Below are 23,613 nucleotides of genomic sequence, written 5' to 3' on the forward strand. Positions count from 1 at the left end.
TAGAGTTGGAGTACACGGAGCAGAAACTTCCCCAAGCTGTCGCCATCACACGGAAGCCAACTGTCCTAACACGCGGCAATCACGTGCTCAGACGCTTCCAGAAGAAGATGCGGAGATAAGGCGGGCGATAAGAGAAAATGGGGGGTACCTCAGGCGCGCACGGTCAGCTGTCTGCTTATGTAACTCGCCTAGCACACTTGTCGACTCACTTTGGCTCCTACAACTTCTGTGCTGCGATCATAAGCTCAACAAAGGCGTCCACTTTGCAGTTGTCATACTGCTAGATACCTGAATACAGTGCCCTTGTCAGTATATAACTCATATTGGAAACATGAACATGTTTTCCAATCATGGCATGCTTGAAATGCTGGCGATACCAAGCGACTACCGACCTAGATGCGGGCGCTGAAGACCAGCCTCGACACATGAGCTTTCCAGTTCCGGACTGTTCTTGGAAGCGGGCTCTCTAGGCTCTGTCTGCTTTATGAAAAGGTAAGTACAACTTTCTCTCTCTATCCGCTGTCCAGGACGTCTCGGTGCCCTTATATCGAGTCATCCCCACGGTTGGACTTTGGATGCTGAGATAGTTTCCTTATTAGGACTAGCGGCATTCGAGGCTCGATGCCGTCTTTAGCGACCAGGATGGCTCTGACATTTCTGACTCCTTCATCCATCAACAACGCGCGTGCCTTCCGTGTTTCGAATTCCTCCAACGCCCACCATCGCACTCCATCGAGTTGGAACTTTGATCAACGCGAATTTTCATCGTCCGCGACCGCGAATCTCGACGCTTTTTCAAAATGCCTGGCGGAAAGGGAAAGTCTATCGGTGGAAAGGGAGGCTCCAAGGACTCTGCGGGGAAGGCTCAGAAGTCCCACAGCGCGAAGGCTGGTCTGCAGGTCAGTTTTTACCTGTTCATCTTTGAATTCTTCCATGGCTGCATCGTCCAATCGCGACTTCCGGAACGTGCGACAACGCAAAGCTGCTAACCCTGCACCTCTTCCCTTCTCGTACCTTTTCTCGAGGGCTGAGCTGGGAGTTTGGTAGCTTTGGGCCTTGCTCGTCATTCCAACATGCAGATTGATCGCTCTCCTTTCACATCGCTATCACGCAGCTCTACTCGAACCTGCTCCTAACTATATTCGTAGTTCCCCTGTGGTCGTGTCAAGCGTTTCCTTAAGAACAACACGCAAAACAAGATGCGTGTTGGCGCAAAAGGTGAATATTCATTATCCATCTAGTTTCAGCTGGCCGTCCATTATCTGAAGCTAACACGTGCTTCTAGCCGCCGTTTATGTCACTGCTGTCCTTGAGTACTTGACTGCTGAAGTACTGGAACTTGCCGGAAACGCTGCCAAGGATCTTAAGGTCAAGCGCATCACTCCCCGCCACCTTCAGCTTGCCATCCGTGGAGACGAGGAGCTCGACACTCTGATTCGCGCCACCATCGCCTTCGGTGGTGTCCTGCCACGCATCAACCGCGCCCTGCTGCTCAAGGTGGAACAGAAGAAGAAAAAGTCTGACGCATAAAACCGCGGATACCCAACAAATACGGCGTTTAATGATGATTGAATGGAAACACCCCTCGTACCGTGATTACGACGAATGAGTTCGAGCTCTGAAGACAACGCTAGTTCGGGAGCATTTGCTCCCCCGCGCGCTCTTAACCCCGCGAACGTTGCAGTTCTACGTGCAGCTCTTTCTTTTCCTTGAACCCACCTCGTTCTTGTTATCTGCACTTCTTTCGATTATCTACTCTTACGTGCGCGCTCCGTTGATCGTTTTCTCAAGTTATCAAGGGCGCTGTAATGGGAAAAGGGGTATTCTCGGTGATGGGAATTGTTTGTCACTTTCTTATGTTACTTCTATCTGTTCTGTTTAATCTCTATTTTTACAATATGGTGTTGAGTGTATTGCAACTCTTTCTGGAAAGGAAAAAGCATTCCATCTCAAGGATTGGTATTATTATAACTTGTCTATGTAGTTGTATGAAGATCTCAGGTTGAACTAAGTCAACTCCGGAAATTCATTTTGATCACCTGCCTGCACCTGCACCTTACCGCCACGCCGAGCATTCCACAACCAACTCAGCCAGTCAACAAAAGACAACGTTTTAAAACACGACCCATCTATCCATGATATAGCATACCATCCGAGCTCGCAACTGACCGCCGCAAGGGCTGATGGTGGTAATACTGGAACTGAACTAAGTATATCCTTATCGCACCTTTACAAAGCATGTATCAACTGCATTCCGCGAGACAATATACATAAATGAAACCTATGTACGGAGCATCTGCAGTAGTCATAGCTATACATAGTCACGGCTGGTATAGCATACTTGTGACTCAACTCAAGCCGTCTAGCATACCGTTTACAAGCTCATTTGGATATCTTTCTGTAAGCACTAGTCTAGCTCATTGACCACCGTAGCAACAGCCACGTTACTAGCCATTTTATTCGGGCAGAGCGTTTGACCAGGAAGCTGAGATAAGTTGAAATGATCCAATATAAAAAGGGGGCACGGTGTCTTGTTGCATGCAAGGGGCGCATACATATACGCAGTAGGCGGAGAGGAGCAAGTACTACCGAGGTATACCTCGCTTGGACAGTCGCCTCGTGTGGTACATGCTTACTGCATCGGATGGTAAACTACGAGGGTTCGTTCTGCGTGGATTCTGATATACCGACTTTGCCTACGATGGCATCGCAGACACCGTGCTAAGTGTCAATACGCAGTAGGAAGATTCAGTTGAAAAATCTCAGCACCTTCGAGTCAACGTCCTTAGATAAATAAGATAGAGATACAGCAAATAGAGGCAGAGAAACAAAAAATGAAAAAAATAAAATAAAATAAAATATATAAATAAAATAAAAAATAAGCATTAAACGATGCAAAAATTGCCCCATATACAGAAATCCAAGAGGTAATGCAAATGTTTAGGTCATCTCTTGTCATAGACATGGTAACGTAGACAAAAGACAAACACATCGATCGATTGGTTTTGGTATTGGTATTGGTATTCTTTTTGGTATGAGTCGTTCTTCGTAGTCTTCTTGAGATGTTCAGTTCAATTTATGGTTTGGTTTTTGCTTTCCTTCAGGCAGACACAACTTTGAAAATAAATGTGAAAAATGAAGTAAATAAAGGGGAGAGGCGGGTAATGGTGCATCCGTAGGCAAGGCGACCGGGTCGCAAAATGTGCGTGATTTCGTTTGTATCGACGAAAGGAGGAAACATAAACGAGTCCGTATAAACGGCGCGCCTGGAGGGCTGCTGCCCAAAAAAAATTTCTAAACTTGGATGGATCAGAGAAATACTTTCTTTTTGTTATTCTCTTTGGTTGCATTGTCGTCTCATCATCCCTCATCGAATCGTAAGCCGATCATCGCGCAAAAAGATCAGGCCTCGTGATATAAAAAAGGTCGTATGCGTCTTTCGGTAAAGCAATCTAACAATTTTTTCGTTGTCTTCATCTCCCATTAAAACGTTTACTCCACAATGATCTCCACGCCGGAGGTGGTGCGCAATTCGTCGCTTCCACGCGACTGGTGTCCGTTTGGCCGGCGGAATCCTGGTCCCTTTTCGGGCATCGGACCTCTCGGCTGCCTAATAGGCAGGCGCTCCTGTGACTGACCGTCAAATCCAACTCCGATGGTGCGGTTACTACCAATGGGACCAGCGCTGGAAGGCTGACTTTCCGGCTGCTCCCAGGAGAACATACCCCTCAGTCTCCTCGGGCTCGAGTTTGGCCCTCCAATTCCAGTTCCCAGAGAAAGGTTGCCCAAGCTGTTGACCAGAAGACCGTCGTCGCGCTGCATGCCAAGGGAAGATCCAGATGGGGCAGGCGTCAAAGTCGGGGTGTTGGACGCAACGCTCGTGGAACCATCATAGTGTTGCATGCGTGCGCCGTTGGATTGCAATGCAGCCGGAAAGCTGGCGGACGAAGGGACGGGGGAGGGCGTGTAAGAACGCAAGTCCGCGAATGACTTGGCTGCGCGCAGGTTCTGTGTGTTACCGAAGCCGGCTGACGAGTCCAAAACACCCAAGAAGCCCGAAGAGGGCTGTCCACGAAGAGTATTGAAATGAGCAGGTGCGTCGTTGCGGGCCTCGCTAAAATCAATGGTCGCTGCGCGGTTGAGCCCGCGACGAGCAGACTCTGGGGGCTGGACAGCGGCGGGAATAGCAGACAAGGGGGGGCTCACATTCGTGCCTGGCGCAACCTTGAACACTTGTACCTGGCGTTGTTCACCAGCTCCGCGAGACGCGTGACCAAGACCCATCTGGTGAGCCAGAGTGTGCACAGTGCGGCGTTGGTGGGGTGTAAGGTTGGGGGGGAAGATGATAGAGTCGCGGCCGGTGTCTTCCTTTAGCAGCAGGAGAGAGGAGTATTGCTGAAGAGTCCAAGGGTCGTTCAGATCGACATCTAATGAGAACAATATTAGAGTTCGAGACTATAGAAAATGGAAATGTAGGAAAGTCTGAACCAACTCACCGAGCTTCTGGCCACGCTGGGAAACCGGAGAAGGGGAGGTAGCCGGAATATGTGATGTCAAAGACGACATAGAGCTCTGAGTCTGAAGCTGGGAGGCTGCCATAGGACGGTGCTGCTCCTCTAGCTGGCCGCGACGCTCGCGCTTCTCGCGCTCGATGCGTTCGCGTTCTTGAAGAGGAAGCATCTTCTTGTATTCAACTCGGAGCTTGCGGCCTTGCAGTTCGAAATGATTCAGGACTTCAATCACGGTCGCTGTCTCTTCCGCAGATGTGAAATTGGCAAAGGCGAGTCCACGGAATACACCGTTGTCGAAATGATAGTTGAACGCGTACGGCAGAGGCAGGTTCATTTCGGTCATTAGCCCAACGAGCTGTTCCTTTTTCACAGCAAAGGGGATGTTCTTGATCACGATCGCAGTGGGAATCAACTCGTCATCGGCCTCGGACGGACCATTGGGATCCCGCATGGAGCCGCCCTGCAGGGAGGCCGACCCAAGGTTAGAGAAGGGGCTCGGAATACCTGGCTGCTGATCCAACCACGTCTGTTGACTCGAATTAGTGACGCTGAATCCAGCTACGCCGTTGAAGCCGTTATATTTATCACGTACCGTAGGAAGACCTGCCCGAGTGCTGCGCGAGGTGGTTTTCATGCTTGCTGACGCCGAGCGAATGCCTCCAAGAGCCTGAACATTGGCAAAACCATTCGGATTCCATGTCTGGGAGCCAGGGAGGTCATAAGCATAAGAAGGATTACGCAGCGAGGGGTTCAACCGGTCGAGGTTGCGATCGTAACGGGCCATGGGATCGTCGTATAGGTTAACGGGCATCGGGCCGTAGGCGTCAAACTGTCGCGAAGGTTGGCGATGAAGAGGCTGCTGGTGACGCTGCGAGCCGGGAGAACGCGAAGAATTGTCGTGGTACATGTCCTGGGCTTGTTGATAACTCATGGTGGCAGGACGGAGAATTCCCAACAAGCAGCCAAACCGAAGAATGTGGCACTGGAACCCACCACAACAATCCCGTAGAGTATGATTCGGAATGAGTATGAGCAGTCTACTCAGTCATAGGAGCGATCGAGACGGGGAGATGACAACTTTGGCGGGTCGGTGGTCAACACGAGGTGTTGTAAGCCACGTTTGGGCGAGGACGGGAGGAAACTCTGCGGAGATTTTCGAGCGTAGGAAGGGGGAAGAGTGGTCGGGGCTTGTCTCGAATCGGCCCGGGGGAGGGGCGTTGGATGAATGAAGCCTCTGATTGAACAGTGCACAAACAAAAGGCAGACAGGAACGCAGTCGAAGGAATGAGAGGTTGATCAAGCAGCGATCAATCTCAGCGGCCGAATAATCGACTTGACTCGTGACTGGCGTATCTTCAATGGCGTGGGTGAGACGGTTGGGTGTAAATTTTTAGCCTTCGTTCCACTACGGGCATCAGAAAAAAAAACAATAAAAATAAAAACACAAACTACAAAAGCGAGAATGCCGGAAGCGAAATAAATAGGAAACGAAGAAAAAGAAAAGAAAAACTGCCACAGTCTAAATGACCGGGGCGTCGGGAGGAGGAAGTGGGAGGCAGACAACGGGGGAGAGAGAGTGAGGGAGAGAGGATGAGAAGAACGGTGGAAGATAGGAGGGGAACGAAGGGAATTACCTGGAGAGCACTGGAGCAGCGGCCGTGACGGGAGACTGGAACCGGGACCGTGGACTGGGAGAAGTGACAGTGAGAGTGACAGAAAAACTCCGGCTGGAGGACAACCCGCACTCCAAGAGACAGTTGGATACGTCGTTTGAGGCGACAACCGCGCTGAAACAAGGTCACTTCAAAGACGAATGATGATCGCTTAATGGCCGGCAGTTAAGATCCAAGGCAGGCGAATAATAAGGACCCAATGAACTCGCTATCCAGTCGCTTGCCAGCCCGGCTTTCTGTTTGGGCTGTGGTTTGTGGGTTTCGGTGGATCGATATCGGAATCTCCTGCAGCAGGATGACTTGGACTCTCTACTACTGTACAGCCGCAGCAGTTGTAGTAAAGTACTCGGGACTCGAAAATGGGATCGGGCAGTTGTTAGTATGCGTCAAAGAAACAAGGGGCTTGTCGCTGTCGAGGGCAAAGAATGAGATTATCGGGATGCAGAGAACAGACGGACGAGAGTTGCACAACATTCGCAGTGAAGGGCCTCGAGGACCTGAGGTCTACATATACTTTGGCCGTCTTGGGTACTTCTGGCACGAGCGCCTCTGGGTTTCTATTTTCTGCCTAGAACATCCTCATCCCCTTGCCCCCTATTCTATTTCGACCTGGTATTGGTATTTTTGGTCTCCGGCGACGGAGATGACCTCGCCTGGAGGGCATCCACCGAGGACATTGCGCAGTGTCATGTTGATTGTCGTCCATTCTCTCGCCATGCTGCTGCTCTTTACAATACTCTCCCGACTGAACTTCCTCGTGTAGATAGATGCCACCCTGCAGCTATATTATCAGCATGAAGGGAGATTGCGGATGGCATCATCTAAAACCGCGTCATCAGCAGACTGGAATTTGGTCCTTTGTCCGCACTAGCATCTCGTTTCCTGCCGGTTATTTTAGAGCTAACCTGCTAAGCACCTCCTTTTGCGAGTAGTGAGTGATGGGAAGATGGGGCGGTGCTACTAGTAACCTAGCTGCTGCTCTGGGAATCAGGGGCACGATCTATCTTTGCCACTCTTGTCTTGAGGACTCAGTCTCCCGAGGTCGTTCGATGATTCGACATGCCCTCAGCTTCGCAATTTGAGAACCTTGGAAGCTGGACCAGCCTGGCAGCCGCGCCTTTCAAACGTTCCTGCCTGCCGGTCCGGGCCTCCGGGAGTTCCATCCCAGACCATCATTCAGTATTTCAGTCTCGAACAGCCTCTGCAGTTCACACCTCTCCCTCAGATTGAGGATCCGCCGTGGGTGGAGAGGATGTTCCAGATTGACTTTGTTTCTTCCTGAACAAGGAGCTCATACCCACCCGAGCTCCATGCTCTCGAACCCCATTTTCCCGAATAGCTTATTTTGCCATTGCGCTACTGACAATTCGCACAAAGAACCTGAAAGAGCAGATCTTCTGCAGGATGGACGAGCTCCCCGGCTTGCATGTTACGAGGGCACCCGCTCTGTATTCCAAGGTCTTGACCTGAGTCTGACCTACCTGACGGCAATAGGATCTGCTCCTCGACCGAAACCCTCCTTGCTTCCGGGTCCGCCCTTTACCCAGACCAGGTCTCGTTGCTGCAGCACGACAAGTGGAAAATAGCTGCTGTCTCTACCCTTACTCTTACTGTTCTTTAGACTACGATGATCGGTTGTCTATCTGAGACCGCTCCGGACCTGTCTCGGGTCTATCGAAATGGTACGCTACATCGGCGCACTTCAATTTCATCTGGTTATTGGCGGCCCCTATCCTACGGAGTATGAAGATAGCTCCACGAGGTGGCCAAACAGTCCAGCCATGGCCTATTCCACAGGCAATACTCGCACTCTCGTTACTCTGAAATGAGCTCATTATCACCAGTCCCGTTGGCTGCCCTCTTTCCCACTCTGTTAATGATCAATCGCGGGCCTGGCTCGGAGTATGGAGGTCAGCCATGATGTCCGTCGCGACCCGCGCCGTTCACGGCTAACGCTCGAGCTAGAAGCCGCTAGATTGTCACCAGAACCTCCCAAATGAAATGGAGTCGTCTGGGTCCCAGCTATTGTCGCTTGGCGGGTCACTCAAGGCGAATGAGCGCGCGATGTCAGGCTTGGAGCTCGGATATGGAGCACATCCGCAGGAGAGCTCCAACAGTATCTGTCACCTGCCGACGCATGGCAATCTTCGGGACTTCTAGCTTGAACTAACCCCTGAATAAAGCTCATGGTGCAACCAGGATTGGTCCGGGGAGTCCGGACTATCCCATCCGCCTGGTTCTGGGATATTGTCGTCGAAGCCTTACCAGTAGTCCCTCGAACACTGCCACATTATCGCCACTTCCAGTCTCCAATTTCCAGGGGTAGCAAATGGATTATGGCTGATACCCTTTGCCATGATAGTAAGTGGGATGGGGAGCGATTGACTGTTGAAATCAAGTCGCTCAGTCCAATCGCAGCGTGACCTGTACAGCCAGATGTACAGAAGCTGCAGGTTAGGCAGCTAGCCCTGAGCCTGACATCCTAGTGACAAATCTGATAAACACTCGCTATATTCTCAATGCGGTTCGGAAACGCGCTCGAAATCAGTGCTTGAAAGTCATCATAATACAATCACCAGGATGGGGCACTGACACAAACAAACCCCCAATCGCCCTTCTAGCTTCCAAATTCCCCCAAACATGACTCAAAAATAGCATGAGAGCTCTCCTGCATAATAGCAGTCCGCCTTCGCAATATCGCATATGGAAACTGACCTATCTCCTCAACCCACCTGTCCCTTTCTCACTTGCAGATGGATCTGCACCTAATGCAATGCAATCTGCACCAGCGCCACACCGGCTCTACCCAATCTCCGACCTCACAACTTAGCTTTCGACCGTTCGGTAGGGGTGGTTTGGCCAAGAATAACATCTGAGAAGGACGAAATATCTTAAAATGAAAGAACTTGGTCATTGTAATTGTTTATTGGTTTGCACGTACTTTTGAGGAAGTCATGGTGCATCGCGGTACATCGTAAGTGTGCGGTGCTGGATATATATTCCGAGCCCATTGAAGCTCAACGCAAGTTATAGATGGTACCACACCCGGCCTCCAAGACTCTCCCTCCCTCGACAGTCAAATGAGTGCAACTCATAGCTATTCCAAGGTGTTTAGACGAACGAACAACTAAACCTGGCAACGTGATTTGAGTTGGCTGACGAATAGATTTATGTATAGTAGTTCCTGCTTACTACCTTAGCCAGAATATCACCCAGGATTGAAGCGAAACTTAAGACCGACGCTGCGCAGAGAGTGAAACATAAGAGAACATGCGGAGAGGTGAAAAGAACTGGTCAAAGGAAGTCGTGGTAATGGATTGAGTGTTACAAGATATACATTGATATCTAACACTATGGAAATACCTGACAGGAGCAAGAACAAAAACAATCTCTGATGGATGGAAAGGAGCATAAATAAGACACAATACTGATAGTAAATACAGATATGAGATAGCTTTTGACAGTTCAAATACACGTTGGTTGACCGGATATTCCCAATTCGCTCTCAAGCTCAGCTACGTAGGCACCGAATAACTATTCCCAGTGATTGATGACACAGGCGCAGTAGAAGGCGACATCAGCACAGAAGGCGACGAGTTCCGAACGGCAGAAGAAACATCAGCAGAAGCAGCACCAAGCGAGTCCGAATCCGAATCCGAATCCGAAGGGGGAGTGTAAGGGCCTGACTTAGTAAAGCTCGAGGCCGGGTTCACGAATCCTGACAATGCTGGCGAACCTGACGGGGCCTCGCTGCTTAAGCTTGGGCTTATTTGACCCGGGTTGCTAGGCGAAGGCACGTAGATTAGTGAGGGAGACACGGAGACCGAGATTAAGGTTGAAACTATCACAGACGGGGACGGAGACTCGGTCAGGGATGCAGGAGGATGGTACACACCCGATGTGGTGATATAGCCCGAATCTGAGTCCGGGTCCGGATCCGGTGCGCTGCTTGTGTGGCTGCTAGGGCTACTAGAGTGACTGAACGAACTGCTTGAACGATGTGGCGCGTTGCTAGAACTGGCGGATGAGCTAGGGAAGTGGCTGGATGCAGGTGCGTAGGTCGTTGGGTCGAAGTTGCACGAGGTAAGGATGTCGTATGCATCTGTTTCAGGTCAGCCCTGTGTATGTGAGAGGATGATGGTAGGAAGTATCCGTGCTGCTAACCATTGTCATGAGGGTCAGCGTCATCATTGTCGTCGTTGTCGTAGTCGGCATCGTCACTGCCATCGTGGTCCTCGTCACGCGGATTGTCAGTTCTGTACTGTGCAATGCACGCCTCACATTGAGGGATCCGGGTTGATGCCTGATCTGAGTCGCAGATGCAGTCCATTTCAGCGGCGTCGTTGTCATTGCGCCTGTCGCAGTCTCGGGCGACGCTTACGACGGGGTCACAGGCTGAGCGGCAACGATCGGGGACGTCATCCGGGTCTAACTCTGCTGCGAGGGCGAGTTTGCCGGCGAGCAAGAGGCCGGCGAGGGCGACAAGAGACTGGAAACGCATGATGGCTGATGATCTTTTGATATTAAGACTGGTACTGTTAGTTGGGAGAGCGAGGATGGGCTCTGGCTTCATTTATGGCGGTGCCTAGCCTTCGATTGCGTGTCCATTGAGCGCTTCTGATATTTAGACCCAGAGTTAGAGCTTGGTTATGACGGTGCCGAGGCACCTTTCCACGCAGAATAGTCAAGATGACATGAATGATGCGTAGTATGAAGCTGAGCCTCATATGATATGCAGCGTTTCCGTACCAATGGCTTGTCTGACGATCCGTGGTATGGTAATCGAGGTGGCCAATGTGAGTGACTGTCAGAACTCTATCCTATGTCTGTCGACCCTAGCCTCTAGAAGACCCCGCGGGTCAAGATCAGCTGTAGGTACTTGACAAGGCAGTGGCTGGACTGCTGTCCGATTCAAAATACATTCTCTCTTGCACAGCTGTTTGCCATGACCGCAGACCCTGGGCTGCTCGAAATACCAACCAAGTGCGCGAATGATCTAGCACCAAGCTGTTGAGAAGCTCCAAATCTAGCCTCCAACCAGTGAAAGCGAGACGAAGGAATTAACGTTCTGCTCAACCGCGACCAGCAGGGAGCTTCGACTGAAGCTAGTATTGTATAGAGTAGCACTGTCTGGATTTTACCCTTAATTGATAGCTGGTTTATGTGGTACCGGAAGGTTTTTGGGGAAAAAGCCTCGATCGAAGGTGATTGGATGGAGCTTCTCCAAGGCTGCTCTGATACCGCCGTGTTCGCAAAGCTCCAACGTCGTTACTTCAAACCTGCCTTCTATTCTGGCGTCATTCGTCCCTCTGAAACAAGCCTGAATTCCTGCGATGAGTGATTGATTATGGCTAGGACTGCGCTGAGTAGGATGTCTTGGGAAGGCTATACCCTGCGATCGGCTCAGAGCGCGAACCCCACGTTTGTTCCGACCTTCGTCTATGGCACAGCATGGAAAAGAGATCGAACGGCAGGCCTGGTGCACCAAGCGATCAGCGCTGGATTTCGCGCTGTTGACACTGCAGCCCAGCCAAAGCATTACCGAGAAGACCTAGTAGGGGATGGCATACGTAAAGCCATTGGCGACGGGTTCGTTCGTCGGGAGGACCTATATGTATGCTGATGCTTTATAGCATTACCTTTCGCGTCAGAGCACTGAACAGCTCCAGATCCAAACCAAATTCACCTCCGTTCATGGGCAGAATCCAGATGATATGCCATATAACCCTAAAGACAGCGTGGCAGATCAAGTACATGCTTCTGTGCAGTCGTCTCTCCATAACCTTCGCCCGTCCGCTGCGCCGGAAAGTGCGGATGAGACGTACATCGACACCCTTGTGCTTCACTCCCCTCTACCAACCATGGCTCAGACCATGGAGGCGTGGTCGACATTGGAAACGTATGTTCCCCATCGCATACGCAACCTAGGAATCTCGAACACCACGCTCCCGATCCTGAGAGAGATTGTGTCACTGGCCAAGGTAAAGCCTGCGGTTGTGCAAAACCGGTTCTACGGCGGAACCCAGTTCGACGTTCCACTCCGGGCGTACTGTCGGGAGCACCAGATCGTGTATCAGAGCTTCTGGACTTTGACGGCAAACCCGGAGTTGGTTCAATCCAAGCCGGTCCAGTCACTGGCCAAGAATGCAGGAGTTTCGACGGCTGCGGCCCTTTACGGCCTTGTCTTGGGCTTAGGGCATGCCACGATCCTGAACGGAACGACCAAGCGGGAGCATATGGAGGCAGATCTGACGGCGCTCAAGACCTTGCAGCAGTTTTCCAGTGACAACGCGGAAGATTGGCAAAGTATTCTTGAAGATTTTGATCAACTCACCGGGGACCATGTATACTTGCAGTGAGAGAGCATCATATTGCGTAAAAAGCAATGATATATATCATGAGCCGTGAACTTCAGAGTAGCACCTGCCCAGGTGAAGAAAGCAGATTGCCGTTTTGGGACAGACCTACTAGAATAGCACGTGATAATTAACAAAGCATAACATGACTCAGCTCAACAGCCAATGAGCGTTAATGTTCCTCTTCGACTTCATTGTCGCTTTGCCAAGATCTTCAAACTGGAAAGGAAAATCTGTCTTAAATTTGCTGCAAGCCTCTGTTATCCATCTTCAAGAGCTTCTGGATGCAAGCTGCTCTGCCCCCTACTAGAACTGCACATTCTTGAACCGCCCATTTCGTCAGTACTGACTCACTAGATCCTGTCATATTCCTTGCTCCGGCCCTCCACCGCCCTACGAACGGTGCGACGCTCAGCCTTTTTTCTCCATCACCGCCGCGCTTTCTGCAGGCTGTCAATGTCAATCCAGCCTTGATGCTGGATCATTATTACAATTGATTCGTCTTCTGCTCTGCCAGCGTCTCTTAGGGACAGGCCAAACTTGTGTGGGATCAGCAATCCACGTTCTTTACCCATCCTCCTCACCCGTTCGTTCTCCGTTCTAGTGTCTATATTGCGCCCGTCGCGTAGCCGCGATCTATCAGTTCGCTGATACCCGCCGTCCCCCTTCTCATCTCGTGCTTTTTATCATTCTTGTGAGCACTACGCTTTGACAACATATTCTGAGACGACATACTCGATTTTATTCGATCTATACCTGCTCAGTCGAAAAGTTTTGCCGAGTCGCATTTCCCTGTTCCACCCCGCAATACCTCCCGTGCCGAACGTGATAGACTTGGACTGCTGAATTCGACTTTTTCTTCCCACAAGGCCGTATTTTCGATCGCACTCCACGGTTGAACGAACCAGTCTAGGACAAGTCACCGATACATTCTAGTACCCCGAAGACAAGTATCTTTCGGCTGTTGACCCTTCGAGTCTCTGCCATGAGCCCTCAAGGAATAAATCGCAAAAGACCTGCTCCCGGCACATCTCCAATCGCCCATCCTCAGCTGGGCCAGCTTCCGAACTATCCCCCTACTTCAGGACCATTGTCCAACGACCAGTTTTTGCAATGGGGCCAGAATCAAACCGCCAACAACGTGCCCTCTTCGTCTTTTCCCGATTTTAATTCCTACAACACGGGTGGTGCTATACCGTCATCAACGCATGATGTCTCTGGTGTACCTACCGCATCCAACCAAATCGCACGTAGACAATTGGCGAACCAAATGGTGAACCGAAGTCGCAATTACGAACCCCCGTCTGCTACACTATCCGAACAGGGCAATGCACCCGGTGAGTCCGGGGGCTGGTCGGAGAGCTTAGATGAACTCTACAAACGAGCGATGGTTGCGAAAAGGGACGCGCAAGCCAAAAGAAAACAAATTCCACCGTTTGTACAAAAGCTCAGCAGGTATGTCAGATCAAAGCATGGCCGGCATTCAAGCTACTAACACTCCGATCCAGTTTCCTTGACGAGTCGAAGAATACTGATCTGATCCGATGGTCTGATGATGGGAACTCATTTATTGTGTTGGATGAGGACGAGTTTGCCAAAACATTAATTCCAGAACTGTTCAAACACAACAATTATGCCTCTTTTGTTCGACAACTCAACATGTATGGGTTTCACAAGAAAGTGGGCCTTTCAGATAATTCAATGCGTGCGAGCGAAAGAAAGAACAAAAGTCCAAGCGAATACGCCAACCCCTATTTCAAACGCGGCCATCCAGACCTGTTGTGGTTAATCCAGAAGCCCAAGAATACGACCGGGCAAGGAACAAAACCTCCCAAGGGCGCTGGGCGGATAATAAAGCCAGAGGGTGCTGAACACGAGACTGATGAATATGGCGATGATACTGCTGGGGCATCACGAGACGACGGTTCCCGCAAACAGTTATCGTTGATACCACAACACCCAACTTTGCCAAAGGATCAGTTTACGAACGTATATCGGGAATTACAAGCAATTCGTCAACAGCAACAAATCATTTCTAGCACCATAAGCAAATTACGCAGAGAGCATGAGCAACTGTATGCACAGGCGGCGAATTTCCAGGAGCAACACACCCGCCATGAAAATTCGATCAACGCCATCCTTACTTTCCTCGCTACTGTATACAACCGCAGCTTGCAGGGTCAGGAAGGCCAAAATCTCGCCAACTCTTTCGCTGGAGCGATCTCGCAGGATCAAGGTAATGTTGTCGACATGGGAGATGACTATTCGTTTGGCACACTAGGTGCTACCTCGCTGAACAGTCCTGGCGGTCCGCGGTCAATGAAAAAGCAACCGCTGCTGTTGAAGGCGCCGCCGGGATCAGAACGTCATGGTCGTGCGACGACTCTCTCGCCTGCCGTAAGCGCCTACGACCGCTCACAGTCCCGAAATCACCTACGGCAGCCAAACACTTCGCAGTCGGGGCAAGTCGAGGAAGTTTTTGATAATAGCCCGCGATCGAAGGAACCCCCTGCTTTTCAATCACAGCAATATCCGCAGCGAGACATCATGTCCGTCATCCAGAACACCAATGCCCGAAATGGAATACCAACGACCTACAGCGACTTCCCCAACGTGCTGTCGTCACTTGAGACTTCAAACGGCAACGTTCCTCTCACGCCTAACCAACGTGACGACATGCTCCGTCTTATGGCAAACGAGACCGGCACCAACGACACGAGCGGAGCAGTACCCCAGAACAATGCTTTGATTAGTCCAGTTCCTCCGCCAATGCCAAACAACTATTCATCACGCCTTGCCAACACTCGATCTGAAATTGATAACTTGATGAAAATGCAAGCCGAGCAGGATCGTTCCGTTCAGAATTTGACCAATTTATTACAACCACTCAGCCCAAGCGGTACGATCCCTGGCATCGGTGCCGATGGGAACATTCCTCCACCTCCCCTTGAACTAGATCAGATTTTCAACGACGAATATTTTACCAATTTTGGCGACTACGATCAACAGGACAGAGGAAATCTGGAACTTGGAGACTCCGCGGGCACTGGTCAGGCACCCAGCCCTGCCACAGACAGCCCGGCCATCAAGCACGACGGGAATGATCTTTTCGATTTTGACCATCTAGCCGGCGACGGCGAGCTATTCGGCTCAGCTAACCAACACCAACCGGACACCAGCTACTTTCAAGGCTTCGATAACAACGGCTATGACAATACGTCGGCCAATGAAACGGGTACAAATTCGGGGATCAGTGGTCCCGGTCGAGTGGTGGAAACCCTTACGGACAGCGCATCCACAAGCCCTAGTAACCCCATCGACGACCCTACTCAGTACGGTGCTGGAATGCTCGATACAGGTAATGGGAACGACTCTCAAGGTGGAAGTAGAAATAACGGCAGTGGTGGCGGGAAACGAAGGAAGAAAGCTTGATGGTTTTTGAGTCTATCGTACATAGCGTATTCTTTCCGATGTCCTTTTTCATGAATAAGACCGCGCAAGCCATGTTTGGAGAGTATTCATCATACAGCGCATATACTTTTCACGTTTTTATGTAACCTGACTATTATTCTTATGCTTAAAACTAACCGAATTCTTTGTAATCATATTAGATGAGGTTGAAGCGCAAAATACCTTAATAGCACCTTAGCAGTCTTCTACGGCGCCCGACAGTTGGTTGGAGGGTCAGAGAGGTGGCACGACTTCGGATCGTGCAGTATGATTTGGTCCGTTGAGCAATGACCACCGGCTAGAACAAGGCTGCGCAGATATAAGATTTCAATACGATCTTGTGAAATCAGCCTCGTACTTTCTCTGCGTGTTCTTGTTTGAGGCTCAAATTCGATCTAACGATGCAGCTTGGTGCCCCAGACCCCAGAAAGACCCAGGTCCAGCCCCAGCCTCGCCTGTTTATTAGGGAGGTCGGGACGAACTCATGGGTCACTGCTTTAGCAGCCAATCAGTTGTCTATCAAGAGACACTGTTGGGTTCATGCTGGCCTAGTCTGGAGTGCTTAGTGACTGTGCCTTGCCCTCGGTATAGCTTCACCGCCCAGCTGACGATGATGCCAAACACTCCTTCGCATCCCATGTCTTGCTCCAGGATTCCTGATTGACCTGGCAGGCTACTACTTTTTCATCTCACATTCCAATATTCCATACGATTGGGGGCTCTATTGCGAATCCGCATCCTTTGTGAACCCGTTCCTCATCCCGCGGCATTGTGGCGTGCATCTGCACGCTATTTCGGGCTCACATCTTTATTGCCCTGCCTCGCTATATTTTCGCCCAACTCCCTCCCTCTATCGACCCAGAGTCGGTCAATAGCCGCTCGTTCGTTATCTCCGGCCTCTGATCGTCCCGGGTAACCTTCCAGGGTTGAATACCGCCAGTTTCCCTCCGCCGTGCATGCTGTCACCAAGGTACTCCGTGACTGCAGCCCGCCGCCTGTGGAACAAACGCTTGACTGTCGGCATCCCAATCCCACGTCCATCCCCAGCTTATCGCTCGCTCCTCACTCCTATAGGTGCTGTCTCTGTGCCGGACGCCCCTCATTCGCATTCCGTGTCCACACGATCACACGCTCCTCTTCGCTCACATTCCTCTCCTCCGCGGTATTCCCCTCCCTTTAACCGCATCTCCCTTCCTCAGACCATCACAACTGCAAGGACAATGACGATGAGATCGGCTGAGCGCCTCACGGAGGGGCTGGAGAAGCCTTCTCTGGATGACCGCTCTTACAGGGTCATACAACTGCCTAATAAGCTTGAGGCTCTACTAGTGCACGATGCGGAGACAGACAAGGCCGCCGCGGCGATGGACGTGAACGTCGGTAGTTTCAGTGATCCGGAGGATTTACAAGGCCTTGCTCACGGCTTGGAGCACATGCTGTTTATGGGAACAGAGAAGGTGTGTTTACTTTGATCATACTAAATTTATCCTGGCGTGTCTAATCGTGTTGGTTTCAGTATCCTGTTGAAAACGCATACAACCAGTACTTAGCCTCCCACTCTGGATCGTCCAATGCCTATACCGCTGGTACCGAGACCAACTATTTCTTTGAGGTGTCTGCTACCGGCACATCGAACTCGTCGAGCGGCCAGTCCACCCCCAATCGCACTACAAACGGCACATCAACAGCCTCGGAGTCAGACGGACCATCGCCTTTGTATGGCGCGCTTGATCGCTTTGCGCAGTTTTTCATCTCGCCGCTTTTCCTAGAGAATACACTCGATCGCGAGATGCGGGCGGTAGACTCAGAAAACAAGAAGAACCTTCAGAGTGATTTATGGCGTTTGATGCAGCTCAACAAGTCGCTGTCCAACCCGGAACATCCTTACAACCATTTCTCCACTGGAAACTTGCAAACATTAAAGGAGGAGCCGCTGAAACGCGGTATTGAGATCCGCAATGAATTTATGAAGTTCTATGAGAAGCACTATTCTGCTAACCGCATGAAATTGGTTGTTCTTGGCCGTGAGTCGCTAGATGAGTTAGAGAAATGGGTGTCGGAGCTGTTCGCTGGTGTCAAAAACAAGGATTTGCCTCAGAACCGGTGGGATGGTGTCCCGATCTGGCTGCCGAATGACATGAGTAAACAAATTTTTGCTAAGCCCGTGATGGATTCGCGGTCAGTGGATCTATATTTCCCTTTCTTGGATGAGGAGGATCTGTATGAGTCTCAACCGAGCCGTTATATTAGCCATCTCATCGGCCACGAAGGTCCCGGAAGTATTCTGGCATATATTAAGGCAAAGGGCTGGGCAAACGGGCTGTCAGCCGGTGTGATGCCGGTCTGCCCCGGCGCTGCATTTTTCACCGTCTCGGTCCGGTTGACACAGGAAGGATTGCAGCAATACCAGGAGGTCGTCAAGGTGATCTTCGAGTATATTGCGATGATTAAGGAACGGGAGCCGGAGGAATGGATCTTCGAGGAGATGAAGAATCTAGCGGAGGTGGAATTCCGATTCAAACAGAAGTCTCCTGCCAGTCGGTTCACAAGCCGCCTGAGCACCGTCATGCAGAAGCCTCTGCCCCGGGAGTGGCTGCTCAGTGGATCTCTTCTTAGAAAATTTGATGCGGAGGCCATCAAGAAGAGTTTTTCCTACCTAAGGGAGGATAACTTTAAATTGATAGTCGTGGCGCAGGACTATCCAGGTGACTGGAACGCTCAGGAGAAGTGGTACGGAACCGAGTACAAGGTCGAAGATGTTCCTCAGGATTTCATGGCCGGCATCAAGGCGGCTCTGGCGTCGACGTCGAAAAACCGACACGCGGAGTTGCACATGCCGCATAAGAACGAGTTCGTCCCTACTAGGCTTTCGGTCGAAAAGAAGGAGGTGTCTGAACCTGCAAAGACTCCCAAGCTCATCCGTCATGATGACCATGTCCGTCTCTGGTTCAAGAAAGACGATCGATTCTGGGTTCCCAAGGCGACAGTCTTTGTCACTCTGAGGAACCCGCTTGTTTGGGCGACACCTTCCAACCTTGTCAAGTCGAAGCTCTACTGTGAGCTCGTTAGAGACGCTTTGGTTGAGTACTCATATGACGCGGAACTCGCCGGCCTGGACTACCATTTGTCCGCCAGCATCTTCGGTCTTGACATTTCCGTCGGAGGTTACAACGACAAGATGGCCGTGCTCCTGGAGAAGGTCCTTACGAGCATGCGCGACCTCGTAATCAATCCTGACCGCTTCCGCATCATTAAGGAGCGTCTGACCCGAGGCTACAAAAATGCGGAGTACCAACAGCCCTACTATCAAGTTGGGGATTATACGCGGTACCTGACCGCGGAGCGGGGCTGGCTCAACGAGCAATACGCCGCGGAGCTAGAACACATCGAGGCGGAGGATATCCAGTGTTTCTTCCCTCAGATCCTGCGCCAGAACCATATCGAGGTTTTGGCCCACGGTAACATCTATAAGGAAGATGCGCTGCGCATGACTGACAACGTGGAGTCCATTCTTAACAGCCGGACCCTGCCCCAGTCTCAGTGGTATGTCAGGCGCAACGTGATTATCCCCCCTGGCGGCAACTACGTCTACGAACGGCCTCTCAAGGACCCTGCCAACGTCAACCACTGTATCGAATACTACCTCTTCATCGGTAGCATTAATGATGAGGTCCTTCGTTCGAAGCTCCTTCTGTTTGCCCAGATGACAGATGAACCCGCTTTCGATCAATTGCGCAGCAAAGAACAGCTCGGATACGTTGTCTGGAGCGGCGCCCGCTACTCGGCAACGACTATCGGTTACCGCGTGATCATTCAGAGCGAGCGCACAGCCCAATACCTGGAATCTCGCATCGACTTTTTCCTGACCGAGTTCGGAAAGACCTTGGAGAACATGTCTGAGGACGAGTTCGAAGGCCACAAGCGTAGCGTCATCAACAAGCGACTCGAGACGCTCAAGAACCTGGGATCCGAAACCTCCCGCTTCTGGACTCACATCGGCTCTGAGGACTACGACTTTGCGCAGAACGAAACTGACGCCGCGAGAGTCCGCGCTCTGACTAAGTCGGACATCCTTGACTTTTACAAGCAGATGATTGACCCTGCTTCTTCTACCCGGGGTAAACTTTCGATCCACTTGAAGGCCCAAGCCGGCACACAGGAATCGAAGGAGCAAGAGTCCGCTCTCACCAACGGTGCCGAGAAAGCCGCCCCAACCTATATCACGAATATCACGGACTGGAAGGCTCGCCTGGCTGTCAGCACCGGGCCCAGTCCCATCACAAACCTCAGTGAATTTGAGGACTTCGATGCCAAACTTTGATTTTTCTTGCTTAGATAATTGGTATACAGTTATGTATTGGTCGGGCTGATTGGGTAGGTGTTGGTTAAGAGTGGGTGGTGATGTGAGCGGGACGGTGTAGTAGGCGAGCGTGTTGACCTTTTCACTGAGGTGTAGAAATAAAGTCTAGCATGTTCTCTTGAACCATCTATAGAATCATGAAGCTGTTTATGAACCTTGTGTATGGTCACTCACCCCAGCCGCGGGCCGATATTTATGCGGGAGAGCTCCGATGAGTCGACACCAATCAAGCTCCACCAGCCTCCGAGCTCCAACAACATTCATTATACAACTTGCACCATATGAAATCAACGCTTCTTCCGCCCCCCTCACCCTCCAATCAGCCCATCACTGCGCTATCCAGATCACTTCAATATGTCGACAACAACGACCACAGCAATGCAAAGCAGCCATCCGTACGTTCCCAGCCTAACAATCGGCCGATACAGCAGTTCAAGCTAACACAAACACCTACCCTAACCAGCCCCATCTCCCCAAACGACTTCTCCTCCAAACAACCCCCCACAATCCGCCTCTACCCGCTCTCAAACTACACCTTCGGCACAAAAGAGACCCAACCAGAAGAAGACCCATCCGTGCTGGCGCGCCTAAAGCGCCTCGAGGAACACTACGAGTCCCACGGGATGCGGCGCACCTGCGAGGGAATTCTCGTGTGCCACGAACACAACCACCCACACGTGCTAATGCTGCAGATCGCAAATGCGTTCTTCAAATTACCCGGTGATTACCTGCTCCATGACGACGAGGAGATTGAGGGGTTCAAGAAGCGATTGAATGAGCGCCTTGCGCCGGTGGGAAGTCAGTTCTCGGGCGAGGGCGTTAATGAGGATTGGGAGGTTGGGGATACCCTTGCGCAGTGGTGGAGGCCGAACTTTGAGACGTTCATGTATCCGTTTTTGCCGGGGCATGTTACCCGGCCGAAGGAGTGTAAGAAGCTTTATTTTATTCAGTTGCCGAAGAAGAGTGAGTTGCCAAACACTTCGTATCCAAAATCCCCACAGAGGAGCGGTACGTCAGGCTAATCATGTATTTCTTTTTGCAGAGGTCCTCTCCGTCCCCAAAAACATGAAACTCCTCGCCGTCCCGCTCTTCGAACTATACGATAACAACCAGCGCTACGGGCCACAGCTCTCGTCCATCCCGCACCTGCTGTCGCGGTATAACTTTGAGTTTGTCGATGAGAATGATAACGTTGTTGCTGCTACGCCTGGGACCGGCACGCCGGGGGATCAGCCGCGCACGAAGGTTCTTGCTGGGGAGGCCAACGTCAACATTAAGCAGGAGGATACAGGGATGGCGGATTATAGTGAGGGGGCGGAGAATGAGGGGCAGTAGGGGTAGTAAGATCAAGTGGACGAGTTAGGGAAGGCTTGTTGGGTATGACCCTGGTTAGCGGTTATGCGACGGGGGTGGGTTATCGGGTATTTGGTGGTTGGGGTGTGGCTTGGTTTGGTTAGTGAGGACTTGTCTACCTGATCACCTGCTCGGAAGTCAAATGGCGACTGGCTAACAACTAGTCGGCAGCCAGTATCCATCATGGCATCGATGGCTTGCGGTATGACCAAGAGCAAGAGCATATGGTGATATCTATCAGCCCTGTTCTGATTCCAAAATGTTTGTACAAGTTCAGCTCTTACGGACCGGCGTTTCGAGGAGCGATACCTGCATGGTTCAATTCAGTTCAATATTCTCAGTCAATCCACCAAACCTCCTACTATGGCGATCTGCGTAGACAGGCCTATCAAAGTATGTCGGCCCTGTCAACAGAACCACGAGCTTTGCCCTTTCCTTGCATAGCCAAAATAAGCTTGCAACATTAACCTTGATTAAAGGTAGTCCAGTACATACGACCACAGGGTGTGGAGAACAGGGCATCCCGTCCGCTCAGCCGTACTTGAGCCACTATTATCAGCGCGGTTAAAGGTGCAACGAGCCCTGAGTGTATTGCTGTTTTTAGAGGTAGGTGATAAACACTAAGTCTAGGGTGAGTGCAGGTGGGATAGGTGATAGCAGGGTGAGAATATCACCCAGTCCGGGTGAGTAGAGGTAAGAGAGATAGATTTACGCAATTTAGGCTATCGTTGTGATCTCTCCAAGCTTAAGATAAATAGCGAGGGCTTTTCTCACTTTTATCCTAGCTACTTCACTTTATCTACACTCTTCCTATCCCTGTTGGAACATACAGAGGCTCAGCGGATGTCTGAAGAGTAGGCTTTCAGCTTGAGAATAAGAATAAAAGAGATTATTTTCTATTCTTTACGTAGGGCATTCGTTCCTAGTCAAAAGCGAAAGACAAAAGAGGCTTGGTAGCGAGAACACAGTACTTAACCAGAATAACATGGTGAAAGTTCAAAATAATATTGAAGAGCACCTCGCGCAGCTGGGACGCCAGCCGTATCTCTTTGGAGAGCATATCACGGAGGCGGACGTGAATATATGCGGACTCTGAAATAACACAAAACCGAAGGGGGATGTATGATGGCTGCAGTAAACCTCCTTCCAACAGTGAATGTGTTCCTTCCAACCTGGGTGAATCCATCTGACAGGCGCTTGGCAAATGATCCGTGCACCAGGACCTGCCGCCGCAACCCGCCAAAACAAACGTCACACTCAATATTTGGCACTGGGTTCCTCTCCATCTCCCCGCCTGTCTCTTTCTTCCTCCCAACAGCGACAATTGCAAGCGGTTAGCCTATATGACCTCGTCTTGTCCGCGCTGAATAGTCAGTGGGTTGCTTAGGCTAAAATTTTCAAGATCTCGGTTATATGTTGTCGGAGACCGCGGCGTACGTAATGTTCAGTATCTCACCACCCAAAGTATGAAGGTCTGATTCATTGAATATAGCAGCGAAGCTACACTATACAGAAGAAATAGGGGTAAGCTCACTAACTAAAATAGGAAGTAGAATGATACGATAACGTAATTCCCGGGTGACCCGTACTTCCCGGGTCATCCGTGCAACTTTTAAAATTCAAACGCGTTTACCACCCATCAATTTTAACCAACCACCATGCCACGAAAAGCGCGTAAAACAAAACAAGAATTGATAGAGCAAGAAGGCAGGATAGAATGCGCGATTCAAGACTTGAAAAATAAGAAAATTCGAAATCCTTGTCAAGCTGCACTGCATTATAATCTACCTCCACAAACCCTACGCGATCGGTTAAAGGGCCACCAATCCAAGCCAGAACGTCGCAACCACAATCACAGGCTATCTAAGCTTCAGGAAGAGGCCTTGATAGCTTGGATAGTATCCCTAGAT

General features: G+C 50.8%; 11 protein-coding genes across 11 annotated transcripts; 8 read left to right on the forward strand and 3 right to left on the reverse strand.

Moving 5' to 3' along the window:
- Positions 1 to 597: 597 nt before the first annotated feature.
- On the forward strand, positions 598 to 2,009 carry htz1 (histone H2AZ). Its single transcript, XM_073757616.1, has 2 exons — positions 598 to 1,218; positions 1,286 to 2,009. Exons 1-2 carry the CDS (start codon positions 1,200 to 1,202, stop codon positions 1,528 to 1,530), a joined length of 264 nt encoding a protein of 87 aa, XP_073616643.1. The 5' UTR covers positions 598 to 1,199; the 3' UTR covers positions 1,531 to 2,009.
- A 981-nt stretch (positions 2,010 to 2,990) lies between these two features.
- On the reverse strand, positions 2,991 to 3,490 carry BDV17DRAFT_56248 (uncharacterized protein). Its single transcript, XM_073764785.1, has one exon. It carries the CDS (start codon positions 3,369 to 3,371, stop codon positions 3,072 to 3,074), a length of 300 nt encoding a protein of 99 aa, XP_073616644.1. The 5' UTR covers positions 3,372 to 3,490; the 3' UTR covers positions 2,991 to 3,071.
- BDV17DRAFT_56276 (putative R3H domain protein) lies at positions 3,243 to 6,106 on the reverse strand. Its single transcript, XM_073764786.1, has 3 exons — positions 5,104 to 6,106; positions 4,497 to 5,037; positions 3,243 to 4,427 (listed from the first exon to the last, which is right to left on the reverse strand). The coding sequence occupies exons 1-3, from the start codon at positions 5,440 to 5,442 to the stop codon at positions 3,493 to 3,495; spliced, it is 1,815 nt and encodes a 604-aa protein (XP_073616645.1). The 5' UTR covers positions 5,443 to 6,106; the 3' UTR covers positions 3,243 to 3,492.
- A 1-nt stretch (position 6,107) lies between these two features.
- Positions 6,108 to 7,216, forward strand: BDV17DRAFT_56245 (uncharacterized protein). Its single transcript, XM_073764784.1, has one exon. It carries the CDS (start codon positions 6,384 to 6,386, stop codon positions 6,945 to 6,947), a length of 564 nt encoding a protein of 187 aa, XP_073616646.1. The 5' UTR covers positions 6,108 to 6,383; the 3' UTR covers positions 6,948 to 7,216.
- A 2,268-nt stretch (positions 7,217 to 9,484) lies between these two features.
- BDV17DRAFT_261053 (putative GPI anchored protein) lies at positions 9,485 to 11,026 on the reverse strand. Its single transcript, XM_073757617.1, has 2 exons — positions 10,349 to 11,026; positions 9,485 to 10,286 (listed from the first exon to the last, which is right to left on the reverse strand). The coding sequence occupies exons 1-2, from the start codon at positions 10,755 to 10,757 to the stop codon at positions 9,700 to 9,702; spliced, it is 996 nt and encodes a 331-aa protein (XP_073616647.1). The 5' UTR covers positions 10,758 to 11,026; the 3' UTR covers positions 9,485 to 9,699.
- A 436-nt stretch (positions 11,027 to 11,462) lies between these two features.
- BDV17DRAFT_261054 (putative aldo-keto reductase (AKR)) lies at positions 11,463 to 12,560 on the forward strand. Its single transcript, XM_073757618.1, has 2 exons — positions 11,463 to 11,798; positions 11,854 to 12,560. Exons 1-2 carry the CDS (start codon positions 11,532 to 11,534, stop codon positions 12,541 to 12,543), a joined length of 957 nt encoding a protein of 318 aa, XP_073616648.1. The 5' UTR covers positions 11,463 to 11,531; the 3' UTR covers positions 12,544 to 12,560.
- Positions 12,561 to 13,211: 651 nt separating this feature from the next.
- Positions 13,212 to 16,090, forward strand: BDV17DRAFT_56356 (heat shock factor family protein). Its single transcript, XM_073764787.1, has 2 exons — positions 13,212 to 13,995; positions 14,049 to 16,090. The coding sequence occupies exons 1-2, from the start codon at positions 13,526 to 13,528 to the stop codon at positions 15,970 to 15,972; spliced, it is 2,394 nt and encodes a 797-aa protein (XP_073616649.1). The 5' UTR covers positions 13,212 to 13,525; the 3' UTR covers positions 15,973 to 16,090.
- A 293-nt stretch (positions 16,091 to 16,383) lies between these two features.
- Positions 16,384 to 17,087, forward strand: BDV17DRAFT_56388 (uncharacterized protein). The gene is made up of 3 exons (XM_073764789.1): positions 16,384 to 16,575; positions 16,663 to 17,006; positions 17,065 to 17,087. Exons 1-2 carry the CDS (start codon positions 16,475 to 16,477, stop codon positions 16,904 to 16,906), a joined length of 345 nt encoding a protein of 114 aa, XP_073616650.1. The 5' UTR covers positions 16,384 to 16,474; the 3' UTR covers positions 16,907 to 17,006; positions 17,065 to 17,087.
- Positions 17,088 to 17,210: 123 nt separating this feature from the next.
- Positions 17,211 to 20,311, forward strand: BDV17DRAFT_290516 (a-pheromone processing metallopeptidase Ste23; the record flags this gene model as incomplete). The annotated part of the gene is made up of 2 exons (XM_073761929.1): positions 17,211 to 17,447; positions 17,507 to 20,311. The coding sequence occupies 2 exons, from the start codon at positions 17,211 to 17,213 to the stop codon at positions 20,309 to 20,311; spliced, it is 3,042 nt and encodes a 1,013-aa protein (XP_073616651.1).
- A 156-nt stretch (positions 20,312 to 20,467) lies between these two features.
- On the forward strand, positions 20,468 to 22,216 carry BDV17DRAFT_261062 (cleavage and polyadenylation specificity factor subunit 5). Its single transcript, XM_073757619.1, has 4 exons — positions 20,468 to 20,745; positions 20,814 to 21,313; positions 21,393 to 22,096; positions 22,183 to 22,216. Exons 1-3 carry the CDS (start codon positions 20,705 to 20,707, stop codon positions 21,683 to 21,685), a joined length of 834 nt encoding a protein of 277 aa, XP_073616652.1. The 5' UTR covers positions 20,468 to 20,704; the 3' UTR covers positions 21,686 to 22,096; positions 22,183 to 22,216.
- On the forward strand, positions 21,692 to 22,533 carry BDV17DRAFT_56386 (uncharacterized protein). Its single transcript, XM_073764788.1, has 3 exons — positions 21,692 to 21,802; positions 21,875 to 22,096; positions 22,183 to 22,533. Exons 1-3 carry the CDS (start codon positions 21,730 to 21,732, stop codon positions 22,269 to 22,271), a joined length of 384 nt encoding a protein of 127 aa, XP_073616653.1. The 5' UTR covers positions 21,692 to 21,729; the 3' UTR covers positions 22,272 to 22,533.
- The last annotated feature ends 1,080 nt before the right edge of the window (positions 22,534 to 23,613 follow it).

The sequence above is a fragment of the Aspergillus undulatus genome (assembly GCF_047715775.1).
Source record: "Aspergillus undulatus strain CBS 261.88 unplaced genomic scaffold BDV17scaffold_18, whole genome shotgun sequence".
NCBI lineage: Eukaryota > Fungi > Ascomycota > Eurotiomycetes > Eurotiales > Aspergillaceae > Aspergillus > Aspergillus undulatus.

Bases quoted from the DNA above. Each gene is read 5' to 3' on its own strand.
- BDV17DRAFT_56248 (XM_073764785.1), bottom strand. From the start codon at position 3,371: ATGAGGGATGATGAGACGACAATGCAACCAAAGAGAATAACAAAAAGA.
- BDV17DRAFT_56276 (XM_073764786.1), bottom strand. From the start codon at position 5,442: ATGAGTTATCAACAAGCCCAGGACATGTACCACGACAATTCTTCGCGT. The intron at 5,038-5,103 runs GTACGTGATAAA...TCGAGTCAACAG, and splicing joins CTCGGGCAGGTCTTCCTACG to ACGTGGTTGGATCAGCAGCC. The intron at 4,428-4,496 runs GTGAGTTGGTTC...TGTTCTCATTAG, and splicing joins CCAGCGTGGCCAGAAGCTCG to ATGTCGATCTGAACGACCCT.
- BDV17DRAFT_56245 (XM_073764784.1), top strand. From the start codon at position 6,384: ATGAACTCGCTATCCAGTCGCTTGCCAGCCCGGCTTTCTGTTTGGGCT.
- BDV17DRAFT_261053 (XM_073757617.1), bottom strand. From the start codon at position 10,757: ATGAAGCCAGAGCCCATCCTCGCTCTCCCAACTAACAGTACCAGTCTT. The intron at 10,287-10,348 runs GTTAGCAGCACG...GACCTGAAACAG, and splicing joins CGCTGACCCTCATGACAATG to ATGCATACGACATCCTTACC.
- BDV17DRAFT_261054 (XM_073757618.1), top strand. From the start codon at position 11,532: ATGGCTAGGACTGCGCTGAGTAGGATGTCTTGGGAAGGCTATACCCTG. The intron at 11,799-11,853 runs GTATGCTGATGC...GAACAGCTCCAG, and splicing joins TTCGTCGGGAGGACCTATAT to ATCCAAACCAAATTCACCTC.
- BDV17DRAFT_56356 (XM_073764787.1), top strand. From the start codon at position 13,526: ATGAGCCCTCAAGGAATAAATCGCAAAAGACCTGCTCCCGGCACATCT. The intron at 13,996-14,048 runs GTATGTCAGATC...ACTCCGATCCAG, and splicing joins TTTGTACAAAAGCTCAGCAG to TTTCCTTGACGAGTCGAAGA.
- BDV17DRAFT_56388 (XM_073764789.1), top strand. From the start codon at position 16,475: ATGGGTCACTGCTTTAGCAGCCAATCAGTTGTCTATCAAGAGACACTG. The intron at 16,576-16,662 runs GTATAGCTTCAC...TTGACCTGGCAG, and splicing joins GTGACTGTGCCTTGCCCTCG to GCTACTACTTTTTCATCTCA.
- BDV17DRAFT_261062 (XM_073757619.1), top strand. From the start codon at position 20,705: ATGTCGACAACAACGACCACAGCAATGCAAAGCAGCCATCC. The intron at 20,746-20,813 runs GTACGTTCCCAG...TACCCTAACCAG, and splicing joins GCAATGCAAAGCAGCCATCC to CCCCATCTCCCCAAACGACT. The intron at 21,314-21,392 runs GTGAGTTGCCAA...TTCTTTTTGCAG, and splicing joins TATTCAGTTGCCGAAGAAGA to AGGTCCTCTCCGTCCCCAAA.
- BDV17DRAFT_56386 (XM_073764788.1), top strand. From the start codon at position 21,730: ATGACCCTGGTTAGCGGTTATGCGACGGGGGTGGGTTATCGGGTATTT. The intron at 21,803-21,874 runs GTTAGTGAGGAC...ACTAGTCGGCAG, and splicing joins TTGGGGTGTGGCTTGGTTTG to CCAGTATCCATCATGGCATC. The intron at 22,097-22,182 runs GTATGTCGGCCC...CCTTGATTAAAG, and splicing joins GCGTAGACAGGCCTATCAAA to GTAGTCCAGTACATACGACC.